This window comes from Capricornis sumatraensis, chromosome 12 (genome assembly GCF_032405125.1).
Source record: "Capricornis sumatraensis isolate serow.1 chromosome 12, serow.2, whole genome shotgun sequence".
NCBI classification, from domain to species: Eukaryota; Metazoa; Chordata; class Mammalia; order Artiodactyla; family Bovidae; genus Capricornis; species Capricornis sumatraensis.
The window spans coordinates 84185878-84208721 of NC_091080.1; the positions used below are offsets into that span (position 1 = coordinate 84185878).

General features: G+C 44.4%; 1 protein-coding gene across 3 annotated transcripts in view; it reads left to right on the forward strand.

Moving 5' to 3' along the window:
- Nucleotides 1-257: 257 nt before the first annotated feature.
- The window catches only part of UBAC2 (UBA domain containing 2), a 170482-nt gene continuing 147895 nt past the window's right edge, over nt 258-22844 (forward strand). For all 3 annotated transcript variants that reach the window (XM_068984480.1, XM_068984481.1, XM_068984482.1), the window contains exon 1: nt 258-324. In XM_068984480.1, coding sequence (XP_068840581.1) covers nt 294-324 — 31 coding nt within the window. In that variant the 5' untranslated portion in view covers nt 258-293. The remainder of the gene's footprint in view (nt 325-22844) is intronic.

Here is a 22844-nt window from a genome sequence, read left to right on the forward strand (position 1 = left end):
GAAAAATCCGAAGAGGCGGACCCCTTTCACTTCCGACGCACTTCCCTTTCGCGGCAGGAAGTAGGTGAGGCGGGGGCGCGGGCTGGGGAAAAAAAAAAACAACACAAAAACGGACGAGCCGCGCATGCGTTGTTCTCTCGCGGCCTCCGGTGTGGAGTCGGGTTGCCGGATTCGTCGCTCCGCCCGGAGTGCGCCTGCGCGGTCGCAGGGTTTTCTCCACACCGCCCCCCCCTTCAGTCTCCGCTTCCCCTCCCCCTGTCCCCCGCGGGGGCTTTGAGTCCGGCGCCGGGACCATGTTCACCAGCACCGGCTCCAGTGGGCTTTGTGAGTACCGGCCGCCGCCATCCTGGTTGTGTCCCCCTAGACGGCACCCTTGGGTACCTCCTTGAGGAGGCTGGGGGCGGCAGGGACTCGAGGGTTGCAGGAGGTTTTGTGTGTGGTGGCGGGGATCGATCTTCCATCCCCGTTGCCAGAACCTTGGCAGTTTCTGCCCCGTGGGGGCCAGCGGCCACCGCCCCCGCCTCAGCCCCAGCTCCCCCCGCCCGCCACCCCCTGTGAGCCCCAGGTTCGATGCTCAGGTGCTCCCGGGGCTGCCGCCAGGTGGGCTGGGCAGTTAGGCTCCGGCTGGGTTGCCTGGTGTTCTGGCCCGGCTTCATGCCCTCAGCGGAGAAACCAGAGGCCGTCCGGGTGGAGGCGATACTGGAAGCCTACTTCCTTCCCAGTCACCTTGCTCCATTCATTTTAGGCTACCGAGGGACCCAGACTGGCTTCCCTCAGATGCAGATTTCAAACCTCTGCGTCAGAACCTGACCCCTTAGTTTTACTTAATTTTTTTTTTCCTCCTCAGCCTTCCTTAGGAGTATTTAGATAAACAAAAACCGATTAAAAGTACTTGAAAGTGGAAGGAAATGGAAGGGCCGTTGCTGCTGGATGTTGTTATATTTTAGTGGAGTATCAGCCGTGGGGTGTCAACAGATAGAGGGTAGAGAAATATATAGAGCCTTTTAAACAGCTTTCTTTTTCTCGCTGAAATGGCCTAATTGACTCAAGGAAATGGCAACCCAATCCAGTATTCTTGCCTGCAGAATCCCATGGATGGAGGAGCCTGGTGGGCTACAGTCCATGGGGTCGCAAAGAGTCGGACACGACTGAGCGACTTAACTTTCACTTTAACTTTCAAGGTGGACTGTATGTCAGCTGAACAGCATTGAGGTTAGGCATTGACAGAGCAACAGCGAACTGTTTGAATAGCTACAGTTTTTGCAATTGCTTGTCACTGTTCATGCTTCCTTATCTCCAAACGTGTGAAGTTAATCTTACCGAGTACAGAGGCAGTTGACATTTCCAAATGTTCATGGTCTGTTGTGAAAGTTAGGAATCTTTTTAAGAACATAGATCGCATTATTGACCAGAGGATTTTTGCAGAAGTTAACACCTGTGGTCAGTACTTTGTTACGTAAGTGAATATTAATATGTCACTGGTCAATAAATGTTCTGTAACAAAGATGTATTGAGATACCTGGTCAGTAAATTGATATCTTATTCTGGAAGTAAGTTAGTATCAGGGTGACAGGCATAAGTATAAATCTTCCTCACTTCTCAGCTTCTCAGGTTTTGAAGTGGGCTTAGTATTTATGATTTCCCTTGTTTCATGATTTGATTTATAGCATTTTTCAAGCACTGGTCTCAGAGTAGCTTAACAGCTACTAGGTAGTTAATCTTCCTCAGAGTACCCTTTGGATAGAGAACATCACGACTGTTGAAACTGATAGTTGAGAAGGTGGTGTGTTTTTCCTGTGATCCTACTATGAGCCATACACTGCTGAATAGGAAATTAGTGGTTGTTATTGTTCAGTCGTGTCCAACTCTGGGATCCAGTGGATTGCAGCACGCCAGGCCTCCCTGTCCTTCACTCTCTCATGGAGTTTGCCCAAATTCATGTCCATTCATGCCATCCAACCATCTCATCTTTTGTCGTCCCCTTCTCCTCCTGCCCTCAGTCTTTCCCAGCATCAGGGTCTTTTCCAATGAGTTGACTCTGCGTCAGGTGGCCAAAGTGTTGGAGCTTCAGCTTAAGCATCCGTCCTTCCAATGAATATTCAGAGTTGATTTCTTTTAGGATGGACTGGTTTGATCTCCTTGCAGTCCAAGGAACTCTCAAGAGTCTTCTCCAGCACCACAATCAATGGTAGAATTCTTCAGTATTATTTCTTTTGCCATTTTGAGCTATCCTTCCTTGCTAATCAAAAAACATTAAAAAATTAAAAGAGCAAGCAAAATCTGTTACTGGTTACTATGCTTTGTTAGCCATTATGTTGCCAAAGTATATTCAAATTTGATGTAAGGTGACTCTGGGGAAGGTAAGACATGATTACTTGTGGCACATGGTTGATAAGTATTGATTTCTAGGAGCCAAACTGCAGCCCAGGGAGAGGCCCAGGCCCGAGGCTCTTCCTTAGCTGTCTTGCCTTGTTTCTGATATAAATGTATCTGAAGCATAAAAATGGGTGGAATGGCCATTCCTCAGAAGTCCATGTCTTATATGCTCCTTTAGCGAACATTTTGAGCAACTCTTATGGGTTGGTTTCTGGGGATGTGACAACTCTTGCTGGGTTCTGGGGACTTGACATTGGACAAGTCTTGGTCCCAGTGTTTGCAGAGCTTATAGTGTTGTTTAGGCACCATTTTTTCCCCCCGGACTGGTCTTTTGGCAAGTCTAGGCAGAAACATTTTCCTTGCTCTGAAGTTTTTCTTTGCGAGGCTCCCCACTGCAAGGGAAGTGATTTCCTTTAGATAAGTCGTGTGCCCTTTGGTAAATGAGAGTTCTGATCCTAAGTGTCCTGAGGATGAATGTTTGCCTAACCCTGCTCCAAGAGGTGTTTTTTAAGGGAAAAATCCCAGCTCTTTCCTACTACCTGCGTATTTCCCACCTCTGTGACTAGTAGATGATGGTGTTTTCATGTTACACTTGCTTTCATCTCTCTCTCATTTATTTATTTATTCTGCAAGTGTCTGTTGACTACGTACATAAGCCACATACGGTTTGTGTACAGAGGATAAAGTGGTACACAGGATGAAGCAGGCCAGCATCCAATAAGTATGTTACCATGTGATTGCACATAGTGGTAAGTGTGAGGAAAATTCGAGGGTAGTGGCGTAGACTGTGGTTATAGAGGACTATAGCAGGACGCCAGAAGAATGCCAAGAATGCTGCTTTAGCTGTTAGGGTCAGAGAAGACGTTCAGGAAGGGGACTGAAATGGTGTGAAGGAGCCAACAGGTGAGTTTTTGTTGAACAGTGTGCATCTCGCAGAAGGGGAGACGCAAGTGTAGAGACTCTCAAGCAGGCACAGCAGGGCGTTTTCCAGGTGTTGAAGAAAGCTGGTGCTGCCAGGGCCGTGACTCAAGCAAAAGGCATTTGCAACCATGTGTTTGAAACTGTACTGCTGTCGGGTAATTCAGTCAGTTCAGTCGCTCAGTTGTGTCCGACTCTTTGCGACCTCATGAATCACAGCATGCCAGGCCTCCTTGTCCATCACCAACTCCCGGAGTTCACTCAGACTCACATCCTTCGAGTCCGTGATGCCATCCAGCCATCTCATCCTCTGTCATCCCCTTCTCCTCCTGCCCCCAATCCCTCCCAGCATCAGAGTCTTTTCCAATGAGTCAACTCTTCGCATGAGGATAAACGTGTGTAGGACTCTTGTTCATGCCTCATTTTAGATCCTTGCTTAGGGATGACAACATGTTGAGTAATAGATGTATTATTTCTTACATTTATTAGTAAGCGTTCCCATGACTTACTTCACAGTGTACTCACTCTGACCGTGGATTCAAGCAATACTTGTTGCATGTCTGATGTATTCCAATTGCAGGTCCCACCCTTAAGGAGTTCAGTGTCTAGTGGGAGAAAAGTTGACAAAAAGCAATGAGACAATGTCTGTACTGGGTGCTGCAGGTTTCTGGCAGGGGTTGGACTCGGGAGGGGAGAGGCGCTGTTAAGACTTATATCTTGGGGAGTTGCTTCAGCTGACTTTTGCGGCCTGAGCATGAGCTGCTCAGGCATGCGAGTAGGGAGAGGGCCTCTGTGGGGGACGGAGCCTGGGCAGGGCCTGGCAGAGAGGCCGGAGGTGATGAGTTAGGGAATTGCTGATTCCGGTGGAGGGGAGCACTTTCTGCACAGAGGTGTGTGCAGTGACGTCATTCAGAGGCCAGTGAGTCGAGGACTGGGGATGGAACCTGAAGAGGAGACGTGGCCAGCTGCCCCTCCCCAGGAACACAGACAGGAGCGGATGGTAGAGCCGAGTTCAGGAAGCAGGAGAAGGTGAAGCTCTGAAGCTCTGGTTGGGGAGGCTTCACGCTGCTGTGGGTGGCAAGATGGAAGCTTCCCCTTGGGGATGTGAGCAGGGTTTTCCATACGCTGCTTGTATCCTGGCTGCGAAAGCGGCCACAGAGCTTTCAGATTCCTGGTCCCATCCCCAGAGAGTCATATTCAGAAGAGCCAATGTGACCATTAGAGATCTGAATTTTAAAACCAGGGGGAAGATTCTGAGGGACGGATTTAAAGGCAATAGCATGGCCAGCAGGAGGGGCCCAGAGTCCAGCAGGAGGGGCTGATGGCCTCAGTGAAGGTGGGAGCAGTGGGGCTAGACGGAGGAGAGAAGGAGGATTCTAAAAATGAGTAGGCAGGTAGGCTGTGTCAGTAGAGCTCAAGAGATCAGGAGAGAGAAAGGAGTTGAAGGTGACTGGGTAGACACACTCCTGTTCACGGAGGCAGGGAGTGTAGAAATGGAGGGCTCAGTTGGGGGGAAGACATGTAGTGTCTGAGGGCCTGGGAAGTCCAGTCGGAGATAACCCAGGGGCCATCTGCAGAGAGGGAGCTGGCCTGGACATGGGCCATTACGGGGTTGTGCCCTGGATGTGAATGACGACACCGGGAGCAGCAAGTAGAGCTGGAAGGCTGAGGACGAAACTTTCAGTTCAGTTCAGTTCAGTCGCTCACTCGTGTCCGACTCTTTGCAACCCCATGAATTGCAGCACACCAGGCCTCCCTGTCCATCACCAACTCCTGGAGTTCATTCAGACTCACGTCCATCGAGTCGGTGATGCCATCTAGCCATCTCATCCTTTGTCCTCTTCTCCTGCCCCCAATCCCTCCCAGCATCAGAGTCTTTTCCAGTGAGTCAATTCTTTGCATGATGTGGCCAGAGTACTGGAGTTTCAGCTTTAGCATCATTCCTTCCAAAGAACACCCAAGGCTGATCTCCTTCAGAATGGACTGGTTGGATCTCCTTGCAGTCCAAGGGACTCTCAGGAGTCTTCTCCAACACCACAGTTCAAAAAGCATCAATTCTTCGGCGCTCAGCCTTCTTCACAGTCAAACTCTCACATCCATACATGACCGCTGGAAAAACCATAGCCTTGACTAGATGGACATTTGTTGGCAAAGTAAAACTTTCGGCAGTTCTGGTCCAGTGTTGAAGGCGCGGTGGAGACAGGAGACAGCAGACTAGGCAGACTTGGGTGTTTCTCTAGGAGAAAACCGTCCTCATCTGACCTAGTTTGATTTGCCTGCTTTCTTTGTAAACAAACTCCTGCAGCTTCTTCCCACTCTATCACGGTGACTCTGATGGCCAGACTTCCGATCTCCTTGTCTGCAGTTTACAGCCCATTTCTGGCATCTTCCACTTCCAGTCTGGAGACCATGGTTGATTCCCCGAATTGCATTCCCATCGAGACCCTTGGCGACCTGGGATCCCTGTCCTGCTCTCTGACCTGGCAAAGCCCCAGCCCTCGACCTAGTGTGTGGTGTCCATGCGAGCTGAGTCCTCGGCACGGCTGCTCAGTTACACTTCCTGGATTCCGTTGTCTCATCATCCAGACTGTTCCCATGCTTACTCCATCCCAGATATAAGGGCCATGGGTGTTGGCACCCATGGCCATGCCTGGGCACATCCTCTCACTAACTTGTTTGTATCCATTCTTTTGCAGGTGTTAGAGGAGATGTGCTAATGTTGATGATACTCGAGCTGATTTTGGAGGGACAATTAAGGGTTTGTTAGGCATGTGAACGCAGTCCTTTTTTCCCCCCAGTCTAAAAGAATTCTTCTAATTGAGGCCCACCCTTTGTCTATTCTTAACTCATTCTTTTAAAATTTATTTTTTATTTATTTGGCTGCATTGGGTCTTAGTTGCAGCATGTGGGGTTGGGTTCCCTGACCAGGGATTGAACCCGCGGCTCCAGCATTGGGAGCTCAGAGTCTTAACCACTGGGCAACCAAGGAAGTCATCCTCTGCTGCCTTTTCTAGTGACACTCCCTCCTCTCTTCCCGCATGAGTTAAAGCTGGTGCTTTCTCCTGTGGGCTCTTTGGAGACCCCCAGGATATTTCAGATCCCTATTTTGTGGAGAGGAGATGTTATTCCCTAATTTTTCCAGGTGGTTGTGAAGATGAAAACATTTATCATGTGTAAACTCCTAGAGTTGTGCATAGCAAATAAATAGGGTGAAGTATTTTTTTCTTTTTCTATTTTAATTACTGTATTTTGAATTGAAGGATAGTTGCTTTACAGTATTGTGTTGGTTTCTGCCATACATCAGCACGAGTCGACCATAGGCATACATGTGTCCCCTCCCTCTTGAGCCTTCCTCCTACCTCCCACCACATCCCATCCCTCTCAGTTGTCACAGAGCCCCAGTTTGAGTTCCCTGTGTCATACAGCAGAGAGACTTCTCTAGTAGCAACCTATGGAAATGATCCCTGAAAGTATAGTCTTAGGATGAAGTATTTTTAACTGGAGACGTCTTTGGAGTCTTAAAAATACAGAAGCATAACCACTTCATCCATTGACCACATTCTGTACGTGCCCAGCTGCTAACGACTTTGTTTCTTCTTCCCTACCAAGCTTCTTGAAAGATGTCTTCACTTTTTTCCTTTCTCTCTTCCCTTCACTCTTAAGCTCCGCAGTTAATTAGCTGTTTTCTTTTTTTCTGATGGTCTACAGCTGTGGCCTGGTGTTCACAGTGCCTGCTTCCCTCCCCAACAGCCACCGAGAGTGAGTGACCGGAGACTTCCTTGTCCACATGCGGGCCCTCACTCCTTGTCTTAGTGGAGTGTTCTCTCACCCTGGCCTTGATGAACACTTTTTGTACAATTTTTTTTAAAAAATAGAAGTGTCGTTGATTTACAATCTTATATTAGTGTCAGGTGTATAGCATAGTGATTCGCATTATCGATTGCCTTCCGTTCAAAGTTATTGTAAAATACTGGCCATATTCCCTGTGCCATTACCTCCTTGTGTCTTATTTATTTTATACCCGGTAGTCTGTACCTTTCTAAAATGCCTTGTTCTTTGACTTTCTCCTGTCATTTCCTTAGTTTCTTTCACATCCTCAGGGGCTCCTGAATTTGGCTATAAGTTATTGTCACTTTAAGATGAGCAGGATCATTAAGGTCAAAACCTATTTCTGTCGAAGTAAAGAGTGAACTAGAGGTTGTTGTTGCTTAGTTGCTAAGCCATATCTGACTCTTAATGACCCCATGGACTATAGCCCACCAGGCTCCGCTGTCCATGGGGATTCTTCAGGCAAGAATACTGGAGTGGGTTGCCATTTTCTTTCCCAGGGCATCTTCCCAACCAGGGATGGAACCTGGGTCTCTTGCATTGGCAGGTGGATTCTTTACCGCTGAGCCACCAGGGAAGCCCGTGAGCCAAAAGTAGAGTGGAAATAGAGTGGATTGTTGGGATGGACAGCTGAGCGAGTCTCAGGAAGACAGAGCTGGAGTCAGCCCTTTGGAGATTCAGATGGTTGTCAGTACCCAAGGGTATCATGCTAACTAAAGCTCACGTGGCCCTGAGTTGGGAACCAGTATAAATTTATCGGAGTGTGAAATTCATTCTTAGCTGAGCTGGAAATTTCCTTTGAGTGAAACTCTTCTTTCTTTATCCAAAAACCTTAGTTAGGAAGCCTGAATCAAATGCAGTTGATGAATCCGCGGTAACAGTGGTGCCAGCCTATGATAAGGACATTCTTCTCACTCCAGAGATGGGTGAGCCGTAAGGACCAGTGGGTCATTCAGGGTCTACAAACCCCACCCTCATTTCAGCTTTAGGATATTGCCTCAGAAGCCGAGCACTCTCTCACCAGCATCACACTGACATGGACACTTCTATAGTTTCCCACTGTGGCTGTGGTGGTGCTCCCAGGAAGGGCCATACCATATTCTGATATATTCTTTCTTCAGGTATGTACTCAATGTGTTGAATACATAAGTTGTGGGAGATGATCAAAGTAAATATTTTTGTCTGTCACCATCTCTTTAAAATGCACTTGGCTTGGAAAGCTTTTTGCCTTTATGAAAAGGCATCAGGCCTTATGACTTTTTATGCATTCTTTAAGTTAATGATTCAACGGCTGTTTACTTTACCCGTGAGTCAGCTATTCTAGGAGCTCAGGATTCGGTGGTAAGTGAAAGACAAAAGGTGCATTCAGGTGGCAGTAACCTTAGGAAACAGAAGTCACAAAACATAAGCTCAGTTTAGAGATCGAAAGTACCCAGTTCAGTGTATTCTGCCTTCATTCAAAGGTAAGACTTTTTCTCCCTCTTTCTCCCAGTTAAGATTTTCTCCCTCTTTAGACACTGAAAGTACCTAGTACAGTTCATTCAGCCTTCATTCAAATTTAAGACTTTTCCTCCTCCTTCCTCCCAGTTGGGATTTGTAGCTGGTAACCCGTTGTCAGAGAAAGTGATGTAACTAGCTTCTGACCTTTTATGTCCCATCTGACCCTGAAATTTCCGGTTTCTCCTTCCTGGTTTCTAGATGGGGCAGAGTGGGAGGACGAAGGAATGGTGAGGAGCTTGGACTGTTCTTATGCTTCTCTCTGCGCCTGGCCAGTGGTTTAAGCTGACTCTGTCCTGTATGTTCTTACGGTGTCTGGGGAGGCACTCATGCGGGTTGCTCCCCTGACCTGGGGGATGTATTGTTAGGCTGGTGGGCTTCATTTGGTGACTCTTCCTTAGCTTCCTGAAACTTAGGTCCATCTGCAGTTTCTTCCTTCTAAGGCCTGTTTGGCTTGCTTGAGGGTACTGTGGGACTGAATCAAAGATGACGCCTCTAGCTTGTGGTCCACCTCTGCTCTGCTGGAATTGCTGATTCTTTGTCCTGGTCGTGTATTTTTTATCTCATTGATCAATATGGCTTCTCCTCCTCCTGCTTTCCAGAAACCCACTCTACCCACCACCTCCTATCAGGGCTCACGTATTCAGCCCACCCCTTGCTCGGCTTGATGCGAGGGCCTGGAGGTACGCAGAGTGGGTTGGTGGTTCACTCCACTCGTCTTCCTCGTGATGTCCTCTCTCCACAGCAGAGAGCTCTCACCCTTCTGCTCTTTATACCCATGATCTGACTGAGAGGACTCTTGGTGCTCTTTCTTTGTAAAATCTGCATCTTGGTTGTGGAGTCTCCCTTTGGTATTCAGCGACTCTTGTATTAATATTTCGGTACCTCAGTGAAACCTGCAATTTTGCCATCCTGTTTTAGTTAGGTTTCTGTTTTGAGGGCCAAGGATTACTTAGCTGGCCTCTTTAGAGGTGACTTTGTGTATTTGTGTTCTGATTTCATTCCTTGTTGCAGTAAGGGATTAACTCAGCAGGCTGGGTTTGTCCAAACCCCTGAACCAGTTGCTTTTAATGCCTGATTCTTGGGGATAAGGTGCTTCCCAGATTTCTTAGGTTTTGAGGGAGTATATTTTTTGAAACAGGGAGATGCAACCAATCCATTCTAAAGGAGATCAGCCCTGGATGTTCTTTGGAAGGAATGATGCTAAAGCTGAAACTCCAGTACTTTGATGCCCTCATGCGAAGAGTTGACTCATTGGAAAAGACCCTGATGCTGGGAGGGATTGGGGGCAGGAGGAGAAGGGGACGACAGAGGATGAGATGGCTGGATGGCATCATCAACTCGATGGACCTGAGTTTGAGTGAACTCCGGGAGTTGGTGATAGACAGGGAGACCTGGCATGCTGTGATTCATGGGGTCGCAAAGAGTCAGACACGACTGAGTGGCTGATCTGATCTGATCTGATCTGATTTTTTGAAACTTGAGAAATACAGTACTCTTTATTCAAGAATTTTGATTGAGAAGGAAAGACATATTAAGTAGGAAAGGGCAAGCCTGGAGGGTGCTTTTAAAAACAATGTTTTCCTTTTCAATCTAAAGTAAGATTAACCACATTATAGAAAGCTTGCAAGATAGAGAAAAACCACAGTTAGCATCTCAGTTAATTTTCTTAATCTCTTCCCCTCTATACATTTATGTTCTTGTTTTAAATGAACTGATTTTATTATTGTAAAATGAATGCATGTTCACCAAAGAAAATTCTGAAATATGGAAAAGTAGTGGGAAGAAATAAAACATCATTTATTAACATTTTGGTGTTTATACTTTTTCCATTGCAAAAATGAATATCCAAATTAATAATTAAGTTTATCACTCTTGAATACTATTTTCTAACTTGATTTTATTTCATGCAACACTCTTAAAATGCAGTCATAATGACTGTGTGTATATTCTGCTGTTTTCTCCTTTGTCATAAGCATTTTCTTAGTATACTATTCTTGCAGTTAGGTTTGTGCTTCCCTCCGTTGTGTTTTTTTTTTTTTCTCCCATTATAGTAATGCTGAGAGCATCTTAATTTTCAGATATTCCTAGAAGTAAAAGAAGACTAAATAAAGAATATTTTAACTTTTGATACTGCCAAATTCTAGCCCTACAGGATGGTACCTACAACTTTACCAGCAATTTTAAGGGAAAAAATATTGGTTTACTTAAGTTATCACTTTTAATTTTCACAGTAGCTCTAGGTAGGTATTTTTTCTGCAAATGAGTATGTTGAAGCTCAGAGTGTAATTTGTCCAAATTATGTGGAAGAGCTAGGACTGAGCTCAGGTTTTCCTGCCTCCAAAGCTGGTGTTTTTTTTCCCTGTGTCATGCCACATTAGAGACTAAATTGATGTGAATTTAGTCTCTGACTAGGAGCAATGGGAATATAACTTCTAAGCCTTAGGAAGAACACCTGGGAAAAAGAATCAGCATTTAAATGAGAGTTCTGCGTATCTCTGTAATTTTTCAAACAACTAATAAAGTATGCATTATTATCAGCTTTACTTATGCATTATTACCAGTTTTACTTGTATCACACTGTAAATTTTACTGTGTAACATCTGCATGACATTACTAGGCTGCATTTGAACAGCTGGTTAGTTCTCAGAACAACCCCGTGAGGTACTATTCTGAATTATTCCTCGCAGTTTGCAGATGAGGAAGGCGAGGTGCAGGTATTTAAGTAACTTGTCCAGGATCATAGCTGGTGAGGAGCGGGGCTAGAATTGGAATCCAGTCTGGCTCCATGTTGTGTGTTGTGAACTAATGCACGCTACTACTGCCCAGACTCAAGTTTATTTACATTTCTCTCTCTTGACCACTTGACCCTGTTCATAGGATGGTGATGAATACAGCAGCTCTGCTCAGCAGTGGGGCTTATTTCCCGGTCACTGAAAACTCACTCTGAGTCCTGGCAGGTAGCTTTTCATTCCTCCTTTTGTGTCTGCTGCAGCTCCTTTCTCTTGGGTCCACCGTGTTCCTTCTGTAGGCTTTCAGTCCATGAGTCTCCCTCTTTCTTCCTAAGCAGAACCAAAGCCCAGTCCTGTTTTCACTAGAGATGTTTTATGTCCTAATTAGGATTTTTTTTTTTCTTGTAGGAAGTAATATACTATGGTTGTTTTTATTTGCATAGTGTTCTTTTCCCCTTCTCTTTCTTAATAACTTGACTAATAAAGAGAAAGTAAAAAGAACACCATGCAAATAAAAACAGCCATAGTATATTCAGTCAGTTCAGTTGCTCAGTGTTTTCGACCCCATGAATCGCAGCACACCAGGCCTCCCTGTCCGTCATCGACTCCCGGAGTTCACTCAAATTCATGTCCATCGAGTCGGTGATGCCATCCAGCCATCTCATCCTCTGTCGTCCCCTTCTCCTCCTGCCCCCAGTCCCTCCCAGCATCAGAGTCTTTTCCAATGAGTCAACTCTTCGCATGAGGTGGCCAAATTACTAGAGTTTCAGCTTTAGCTTCAATCCTTCCAATGAACACCCAGGACTGATCTCCTTTAGAATGGACTGGTTGGACCTCCTTGCAGTCCAACGGATTCTCAAGAGTCTTCTCCAACACCACAGTTCAAAAGCATCAATTCTTCGGCACTCAGCTTTCTTCACAGTCCAACTCTTATATCTATACAGGACCACTGGAGAAACCAGAGCCTTGATGATGGACCTTTGTTGGCAAAGTAACGTCTCTTCTTTTGAATATGCTGTCTAGGTTGGTCATAATTTTCCTTCCAAGGAGTAAGCGTCTTTTAATTTCATGGCTGCAGTCACCATCTGCAGTGATTTTGGAGCCCAGAAAAATAAAGTCTGACAGTTTCCACTGTTTCCCCATCTATTTGCCATGAAGTGATGGGACCAAATGCCATGATCTTAGTTTTCTGAATGTTGAGCTTTAAGCCAACTTTTTCAGTCTCCTCTTTCACTTTCATCAAGAGGCTTTTTAGTTCCTCTTCACTTTCTGCCATAAGGGTGGTGTCATCTGCATATCTGAGTTAGTTGATATTTCTCCCAGCAATCTTGATTCCAGCTTGTCTTTCCTTCAGCCCAGTGTTTCTCTTGATGTACTCTGCATATAAGTTAAATAAGCTGGGTGACAATATACAGCCTTGACGTACTCCTTTTCCTATTTGGAACCAGTCTGTTGTTCCATGTCCAGTTCTAACTGTTGCTTCCTGACCTGCATAGAGGTTTCTCAAGAGGCAGGTCAGGTGGTCTGGTATTCCCATCTCTTTCAGAATTTTCCACAGTTTATTGTGATCCACACAGTCAAAGGCTTTGGCATAGTCAATAAAGCAGAAATAGATGTATTTCTGGAACTCTCTTGCTTTTTCCATGATCCAACGGATGTTGGCAATTTGATCTCTGGTTCCTCCGCCTTTTCTAAAACCAGCTTGAACATCTGGAAGTTCACGGTTCACGTATTGCTGAAGCCTGGCTTGGACAATTTTGAGCATTACTTTACTTGTGTGTGAAATGAGTGCAATTGTGTGGTAGTTTGAGCATTCTTTGGCATTGCCTTTCTTTGGTATTGGAATGAAAACTGACCTTTTCCATCTGTGGCCACTGCTGAGTTTTCCAAATTTTCTGGCATATTGAGTGCAGCACTTTCACAGCATCATCTTTCAGGATTTGAAACAGTTCAACTGGAATTCCATCACCTCCACTAGCTTTGTTCGTAGTGATGCTTCCTAAGGCCCACTTGACTTCACATTCCAAGATGTCTGGCTCTAGGTGAGTGATCACACCATCATGATTATCTGGGTCGTAAACATCTTTTTTGTACAGTTCTTCTGTGTATTCTTGCCACCTCTTCTTAATATCTTCTGCTTCTGTTAGGTCCATACCATTTCTGTCCTTTATGGAGCCCATCTTTGCATGAAATGTTCCCTTGGTATCTCAGATTTTCTTGAAGAGATCTCTTGTTTTTCCCATTCTGTTGTTTTCCTCTATTTCTTTGCATTGATCTCTGAGGAAGGCTTTCTTATCTCTCCTTGCTAATCTTGGGAACTCTCCATTCAGGTGCTTATATCTTTCCTATTCTCCTTTGCTTTTGACTTCTCTTCTTTTCACAGCTATTTGTAAGGCCTCCTCAGACAGCTATTTTGCATTTCTTTTCCATGGGGATGGTCTTGATCCCTGTCTCCTGTACAGTGTCACGAACCTCATTCCATAGTTCATCAGGCACTCTTATCAGATCTAGTCCCTTAAATCTATTTCTCACTTCCACTGTATAATCATAAGGGATTTGATTTAGGTCATACCTGAATGGTCTGGTGGTTTTCCCTACTTTTTTGATTAGCTCCTACCAAAAAAAAAAAAAAATCCTAATTAGGGAATGGCAACCCACTCCAGTATTCTTGCCTGGAGAATTCCCATGGACAGAGAAGCCTGGCGGACTACAGTCCATGGGTTGCAAAGAGTCGGACACAACTGAGCAACTAAGTACATTATCCACCTTGGGCTTCCCCAGTGGCTCAGCAGTAAAGAATCTCCCTGCAATGCAGGAGACCCAGGAGACGTGCATTCAATCTCTGGGTCTGGAAGATCCCCTGATGGAGGGCATGGCAACCCTCTCCAGTATTCTGCCTGGAGAATTGCATGGACAGAGGAGCCTGGCCAGCCACAGTCCATAGGGTTGCAAAGAGTCAGACACGACTAAATTGACTTAGCCCATTATCTGCCTTTTCCACCTTTTCCCATTCTCAGCTTATGGCAGTATCAGTTTAAGTCAGAACCTGCCTTAAATCAAGCTACTTTAAAAATGTATTTCTGTGGAATTTTAATAAGTACAACCTAATAAAGAATATCATAAATAATAATTGACCCCAACATTTTTTTTTTTTGACCTCAACATTTTTGAAGTGTGCTTTGTGGAACACAGTGGTACTGTGTGGGGCTGCTTAAATATTTTTTTTTAATTAAAAATTTAAAACCCCAAATTATATTGTTCAGTTTATTTTTTCTAGCTTTGTTGAGATACAGTTGACAAAAATTTTATATGTTTATATCATTTGTGATGTTTTGTCATATGCATACATGGTGAACTGATTACTGCGGTCAAGGTAATTAACATACCAACACCTCATAGTCATCTCTTTTGTGTGTGTGGAAACATTCAAGATCTACTAGCCAGTTTCAAGTATACAATACAGTATTATTTCCTATTGTCCCATGCTGTACGTTGCTTAAATTTTAACCCTCATTTAAACTATAAATGAAAATTATTGTTATTTTTATTGTTGTTCAGTTGCTCAGTCATGTCCAACTCTTTGTGACCCCCTGCACTGCTTATGTAAATCATGATTCCCTTTCCCAGACATTTTTCATAAGATTTTTATGTTACATTGCCACTGTTATCAGACATTTTCCAATGCTTATGTCACCTTAGTCCCTTAAATGTAGCATGATACAGTGGAAAGAGCACAGTATTAGTTGTTTTTTAAAGATTGATGATGCAAGTTAGTACTTGCAGTCTTATGGACCCTGCAACAAGGAAATTTAACTCTTTGTTAAATTTATTAACTTTTTGTTTCTAAGACTTAGTGGGCATGGTCTTCATTGTAGAAAATTTGGGAAATAAAAGGACGAACGTAGAATTCCAGTTCGCTGTGCCACCGAGAGTTCATCCCTGTTTACATCTTCAGTTCAGTCGCTCAGTTGTGTCCGACTCTTGCGACCCCATGAACCGCAGCATGCCAGGCCTCCCTGTCCATCACCAGCCCCCGGAGTCCACCCAAACCCATATCTTGGTGTTCTGTAAATTTTTCCATTTTTATGTACATAAACATATTTAAAAGCAAAATTGGATCTATATACAGTTTCATGTTCTGATTTTTTCATTTAGCCTTAAATAAATTTGCCCCATCATTAATAACATTGTTAATCATCTTCAAAGCTGACTTTTAATGTTGTTTTTGTCTTGCCTTAATGACAAAACTGAAAAATACTTGCTGCCAAAAAATTAACAAATTACACGAGTAATGTAATGTAGAAAGGAATAGTCACATATTCCTCCAGCTAAATGACTATTACTGCTAGTTTAATGCTCATTCTTTTAGAGTTTTTTCTATGCAAGGTCTTAACCTATGCATTCTTTCTCTTGGACACATACACACACAGAAAATCATAACAATAGCTATGTTTACATTATTATTATTGCATATTCATTATCCCCTGGAGGAGGAAATGGCAACCCACTCCATTATTCTTGCCTCATGGACAGAGGAGCCTAGCGGGCTACAATCCACGGGGCAGCAAAGAGTAGGACGTGACCGAGCACACACACTAACACACATTCGCTGTTGAGCCAAGGTGTGTGACTGGAGTAGTAGAAGAAAATAGTGCCCTGGGTCCTAAAACCTGTGCTACTTCAGGGCGTCTCCTAATTTCTTTCGCTGTTTCTTCCCTACTTAATTTCACCCTCAGCTACTGCTGCTTCTTGACCCTTGCATCATTTTCTTCTTGGAAGTCTTCTGTTTTCTCCCCCTGGCCTCCCTCCTGCAGTAAACGTTCTGGTGCAGAGGACACAGGGTGAACTTTCCAGATGCTCACTTGGCCATTCTTGTGCATAGTGAGAGACTGGATTCCTAAGTAGCTGATGTGGGTTTCCTCTTTATTTGTGGGTTGGTCTTTGTCCCCAGGAGGCACGTACCTCCTCCGCCTACCTGCAGGCCCTGTTCAGGTGTGCAGAGCTTGTGACTAGGCTGCAGAGGTGGGGAGCAGGAGGAAATCCCCGCCTGCTGGCTGGCTGGGGGGCTCAGCTCTGTGTAACTCTCACTCTGAGTAAGGCTGCCCTTTCTCTTACCACCCACCCCCTCCCACTGATCTGTGTTCCCCAGGCTGGCACCTCCTGGGGGAGTCTGAAGATACCTGCGCTCTTTTTGAGTCCTTCTCAGCCCTTAGACACCTCAGCGTCCTCCCAAGTACATTGCCACTTTCTTCAGAGGGCATTTCTTGAATTTAATTTTGGGGCCAAGCCTTTTCTCCTGCCAGGGAGAAAAAATGCCAGATGAATGGCTGTGTGTGAGAAAATGTGAGTGTGCCTGGGGGTGGGGTTTTGTGGAAGGGCCGCCCACCTGTCACGGCAAGGCAGGCATGTGTGCCGTTTATATGGGGATGGTTTTACACAGGATGTGGGCTCCACACCAAGGGCCATTGAGACAAACGTGAGATAATAATTCCCTTGTCAGTTCTTTCTCCTCTTGACTGTAACAGAGAGAAAGTCTCAGTCAGGTGCTAGTCTGACCTGCCTTGCTGTTAGCAGCCAGTTTCCTGCTGTGGCCTAGAGAACAAGAGGCAGGCCCCCTCTTTCTGTCAGCAGCAGTGTTAGAATTTCATAAAGTGTGTTCACTTTTATAGTTATCACCTACTGAAGACAGTGTGGCACTCATTTTGCAATTATTGCAGTGATATAAAGCTTCTTTTAAAATACATTTATTTAACTAAATCATAGTAAGGTGAGTTGAAGTGTTAAATAACAGAGTAGGTAGCACTGGGATATAGCTAAACTTATGGTGCCAAAGTGGAAATGATTGACGTGTGAGGACTACTCTAGATTATTCTGACGGATAGTTCTGTTTGCACATTGCTCCTTCCCAGGTCTTGGTCTTTACTGATTGCTCCCTGGACGACTTTGAAAGATTTGCCTCTGGTGTTCTGAGGCCCTCTTACTTCAGTATGACTTAGGAAGGGAGGAAAAGTGGACAGGTGTCGGAGTCTGTCATCTTGAACTGGTGTTTCGTCTGGAGCTGTCTTTTTGGTTTCATTGCTTTTATCCAGTTCTTGAATCCACTTAGAATACATTTTAGTGTTTATAGAGTTTAAGTGGGTGTTTGTGTTCCTACTGACCTGCCAGTCTCAGCACCAGTGGTTTAAGATGTTTAGTAGCGTCTCTACACACAAATGGATTAGGTGCTAAAAGGCTGTGTGTACAAGTCCAGACTTAAAAGACTTTCTGCTTGCTTCTCTGTTTTTTTAAAAATTAATTTATTTTATTTGGAGGCTGATTACTTTACAATATTGTAGTGGTTTTTGCCATACATTGACTTGAATCATAGACTTTCCCACCAGACAGGAGTGGAAGAGGTTCCTCGGATCATCAGACTTGAAAATCAGACTTGGGTTTCTCTGCCTTGCAGATATGTGTTTGGTTTGTGTCTCCCGTGCCCCACCCCAATAGACCAGTTTTATGGACGTCTTTGTGGGGACGGTCACCAGAAGGCACTCACTGTCCTCCACTTGGTCACTGAGGGTATATTTTCATCAGGTTTCCATCCAGGAGACTTATAGTTCTGAACAGTAAAGCAAGGTGGATGCTGAAGGCATCCCTCCCAGAGCCACAGGTTTCTGCCTTTTCATGGACTTCCACACATTAGCTTAACCCCTTTTCGATGAAAAAGTTTAAGTGACTTCATAAAGCACCAAGTCACCCCATTCTTGGGGGACCCCTGAGAAGTTTACCAAATAGTTAAGTATTCAGAAATAGGAAAACCAAACTGGTAGGATATGGCGGCCACTCCTCCCAGGGGTGCGAACCACACTGGGGCTTTTGGCGAGTGTGCTGTGACATGGTGACTTGTGGGAACAGGCAGGGTTGCTGCCTTTTCGTTCCCCTCATCCCCACCCCCTGCAGCACTCGTCGGCTGCGATGCTCTGTAACAGCCCACATGGCTACGCTTTGCAAGACCTGTGGTTAGTGTCTTCAGTACCTAAAAGATGCATATTTTTATTCAGGTAGGATTCACATAACATAAAAGTCACCATTTTAACCATTTGAAGGTGTACCGCTGTTTGCTTCCGGCCCATTTACACTGTTGTGCGGTGGTCAATCTTTAATTTTGGACCGTTTCTATCGCCCCCTAAAGAAGCACAGCTCCGACTAAGCAGCCCCTCCCATTCCACCCCCCACCCCCCACCCCGTAATCCACTTTGATCTGCTTTCTGTCCCTGCAGTTTTGAATTCGGGCACTCCATGTGTATGGAATCATCGTGTAGGGCTTTTTGTTTCTGGCTTTCACTCAGCTTAAATTTTTCAAAATTCTTCTATATTGTAGCCTCTTGTCAGTAGCATGTGTCCTTTTATGACTGAGTAATGGTCTCTTATGGATGTACTTCATCCTGTTTATTCACCTGTTGATAAACATTTGGGTTCTTTCCACTCTTGGCTCTTAGGGTATGCTGTGATGAATATTCAGGTTTTTGTTTGAATATCTGTTTTCAGTCCTCCTGAGTATATAACTAGGAGATGAATTGTTGGGTCATATGGCTACCCACTCTGGAGAAGGCAATGTCACCCCACTCATGGGCGGAGGAGCATGGTGGGCTGCTGTCTGTGGGGGTCGCACAGAGTCGGACACGACTGAAGCGACTTAGCAGCAGCAGCAGCATGGCTACCCACTCCAGTATTCTTGCCTGGAGAACCCCATGGACAGAGAAGCCAGGTGACCTACAGTCCATGAGGTCACAGAGTTGGGCATGACTGAGTGACTAACACCAGGACACCATGATAATTCCATGTTTAACTTTCTGAGGAACCAAAAAGGTACAGGTGAAGTATTAAAGATAGTAATAGTGAAAATCCTTTTGGACCATGGACTAGGATACAAAGATATCAGATTTTCTTGTTATATATTAGAAAAACCTTTGCTTTGGAGTCAGGCAGAACAAGTTCATATCTAAGCCCCTCTACTAACTAGCTGTGACCTTGAGGAAGTTATTGAACCTTTTTTAACCTATTTTTTACCTAAAACATTCAGATGAGTGCCTCAGGTGCTGTGAGCATTCACTGAGGGCTTTTTCAGCACAGTGCTTGGTATGAAGCACTCCACATCCACTGTGGTAATTCTTTCAGGACAGTACACGGTCACCGTAGCCTGGTGCTGCTCACCACCAAGGGGAGATGGCTGTGTGCCTCAGTCACACCAGAGTTGAGGGACCCAAAAGGAAATGCCTCAAACTTTGGTGTTTTATGTTGTCTTTCCCATAGATGCTTTTCATTTTTATTTTAGGATTAATGTATTGCCTGTCATTCTCAAAATTTGTAACATCCCTATTTGCAAAAGTGGAAGGACCCATTGCAAAGAAGAGACTTGTTTTTAACCTTCCATTTGATCCCTGCTTGGGTTCTCCATGGATGAACCACTTCCTGGTTGCACTCACAGAGGGGCCAGCAGATTGCTAGCGATTTGCCTTGTGTCTTGCTGTGTAAGGATTTAATGACACTTTTTACTGAGTTAATAACTAGCTAAACCAAAATTATTTTTTCTAATTCTTAAAATATTTGCATAAAAAATTAAAACCTCCCATGAACAGATCACTCAGAGGTTACCACTGTTAATACTTTGACAGATGCTTAAAAAAAACCCCATGTATGAACTGGTTTTTTAAAAGTGTTATATAATAATGCTGCTAGAAATATTTTGCACTTACTACTTAAGAACATTTCTCCAAAGCATGAAATATTTTTCTATAACCTAGTTCTTAAAATTGAATATTACTCCATTTTATGGATAGGACAGTTTATTTTCCTGTTGGATAGTCATGTTCCTAGTTTTTTCACGGTTACAAACAATGTTGTGATGACTGTGTTTATACCAAAAATCTTTTTGTATATCCATGATAATTACTTTGGGCTAAATTCCTAGATGTAGATTTTTTTAAAAAATCAAAGATCTTACATATATTTTTAAAACCTTTGATCCATTTAGCATTTAATAAGCTCAGGAAGCAACAGTTAGAACTGGACATGAACAACAGACTGGTTCCAGATTGGGAAAGGAGTACGTCAAGGCTGTATATTGTCACCCTGCTTATTTAACTTATAAGCAGAGTACATCATGAGAAATGCTGGGCTGGATAAAGCACAAGCTGGAATCAAGATTGCCAGGAGAAGTATCAGTAACCTCAGATATGCAGATGATACCACCCTTATGGCAGAAAGCAAAGAAGAACTAAAGAGCCTCTTGATGAAAGTGAAAGAGGAGAGTGAAAAAGCTGGCTTGAAACTCAACATTCAGAAAACTAAGATCATGGTATCTGTTACCATCACTTCATGGCAAATAGACGGGGAAGCAATGGAAACAGTGACAGACTTTATTTTTTTGAGGCTCCAAAATCAGTGCAGATGGTGACTGCACCCATGAAATTAAAAGACGCTTGCTCCTTGGAATAAAAGTTATGACCAACCTAGACAGCATATTGAAAAGCAGAGACATTACTTTTCCAACAAAGGCCCATCTAGTCAAGGCTATGGTTTTTCCAGTTGTCATGTGCGGATATGAGAGTTGGGCTATAAAGAAAGCTGAGCGCCGAAGAATTGATGCTTTTGAACTGTGGTGTTGGAGAAGACTCTTGAGAGTCCCTTGGACTGCAAGGAGATCAAACCAGTCCATCCTAAAAGATATCAGTCGTGGGTGTTCATTAGAAGGACTGATGTTGAAGCTGAAACTCCAGTACTTTGTCTACCTGACATGAAGAACTGACTCTTTGGAAAAGACCCTACTGCTGGGAAAAATTGAAGGCAGGAGGAGAAGGGGACGACAGAGGATGAGATGGTTGGATGGCATCACCAACTCAGTGGGCATGAGTTCGAGTAAACTCAGGAGTTGGTGATGGACAGGGAGGCCTGGGTGCTGCGGTCCGGGAGGTTGCAGAGTCAGACACGACTGAGCGACTGAACTGAAGTGCCTGCCACTCTGTGTTGCACCGTCCCAGGCTGCCATCTTTTTATATCTTCATTCACAACTGCATTTACTTTCGTTACACAGGGTACCACTTTGATTTCTGTTATTACTTTTTTGTGTCTTTATTTCACTTAAAACCTACCGTGGAGATGACATTCTCTTTGGACCATGAAGCTCTGTGGTCAGCCAGAGTAGGGAGCAGTTTTATTCGTAGCAGTTTATTTATTTGTCAGGGTTTGTACCTGGTTGTGCCACTCCCCGGCCATCGGTCAGACACCACGTCTTGAACAGCATCGCTGTGCCTTCAGCCTCACCTCTTACTCCGTGCATTTGTACACTCTTGTTTGGTGTAAGCTGGTCTGATCTGGTAAAACTTACTTCTCTATTCTTCCCATGGGCCTTCTTTTCCGTGGTCACTCTAGACTTTTGAGGGATGATGGATAAAAATGCTTTCCTGTTTCTTCCCTGGGTGATGTTTCCGAGCTGCATTCACAAGGCTTCTTAGAAAATCCTACTGGACTCAGCTCTGGACTGTAGCTTCCCAGAATAATCTTGTCACTCACAGAGGTGGCTAGCTTCATAATGAATATTCATATTGACTCTTCCATGTTTTATTCCCAATATCCTTCACCCCTGCTTCCTGGAATCACATTCCAAAATAAACTAGCTTCCTGCTTGTCTTTGCCTTACTTTTACTTTACATGGAACTCAGGCTGAGTCATTTATGATAACGAACAGGTAACTTACTCTGAGTCACAATTTTCTCATATTCTAAATTTGAAGAGAGTACTACCTACCTCATATAAGTCTTTCCTTCACCAAATACTAAAACCCTCCTATTTGCCAGATACTGTCCTGGGTATGGAAATACAGCAATGAACAAGACAAATAGGATCCTGCCTTCGTGAATTTTACATTCTGATGAGGGAGACAGACGAAGTAAAACTTTCAAAGGAGAATTTCAAATGGTGAAAATGGCTATGCAGCGCTGCAGTCCATGGGGTCGCAAAGAGTCGGACACAACTGAGAGACTGAACTGACTGACTGACGGAACTGAAATACAGAGTCATGCGGGAAAGCCACTCTGAGGTGCTGTCTGAGATGAGGACTGGGGTGATGAGAACAGGCTGGATGTGGGGAGAACGTTTTGAATAGAGGCAGTAATGGGTGTAAAGGCCCTGAGGTGTAGGACCTTCAGGAACAAGGTCGTTCACATAAGGTGCTGTGGATGGGACTGTGTACTGCTGAGTAATCCATAAATGTTGGATAGTATTGGTAGTAAGATCAGAGCACAAGAATAGCCTGTTATTAAATGCCCAACAGTGAGTGTCCAGTTTTGTCTCGTGAGTGGACAAAAATTGGCATCGTAGACTACGTAGATAATTGTACAGTGAATTGTACATGCAAATAGAGTTGTGCAGCACATTTTTCTTTATGTTGTGAATTACATTGGTTTGCTTTGCATTCCTGGTTTAACTTCACTTGGTTGTGACTATTGTCTT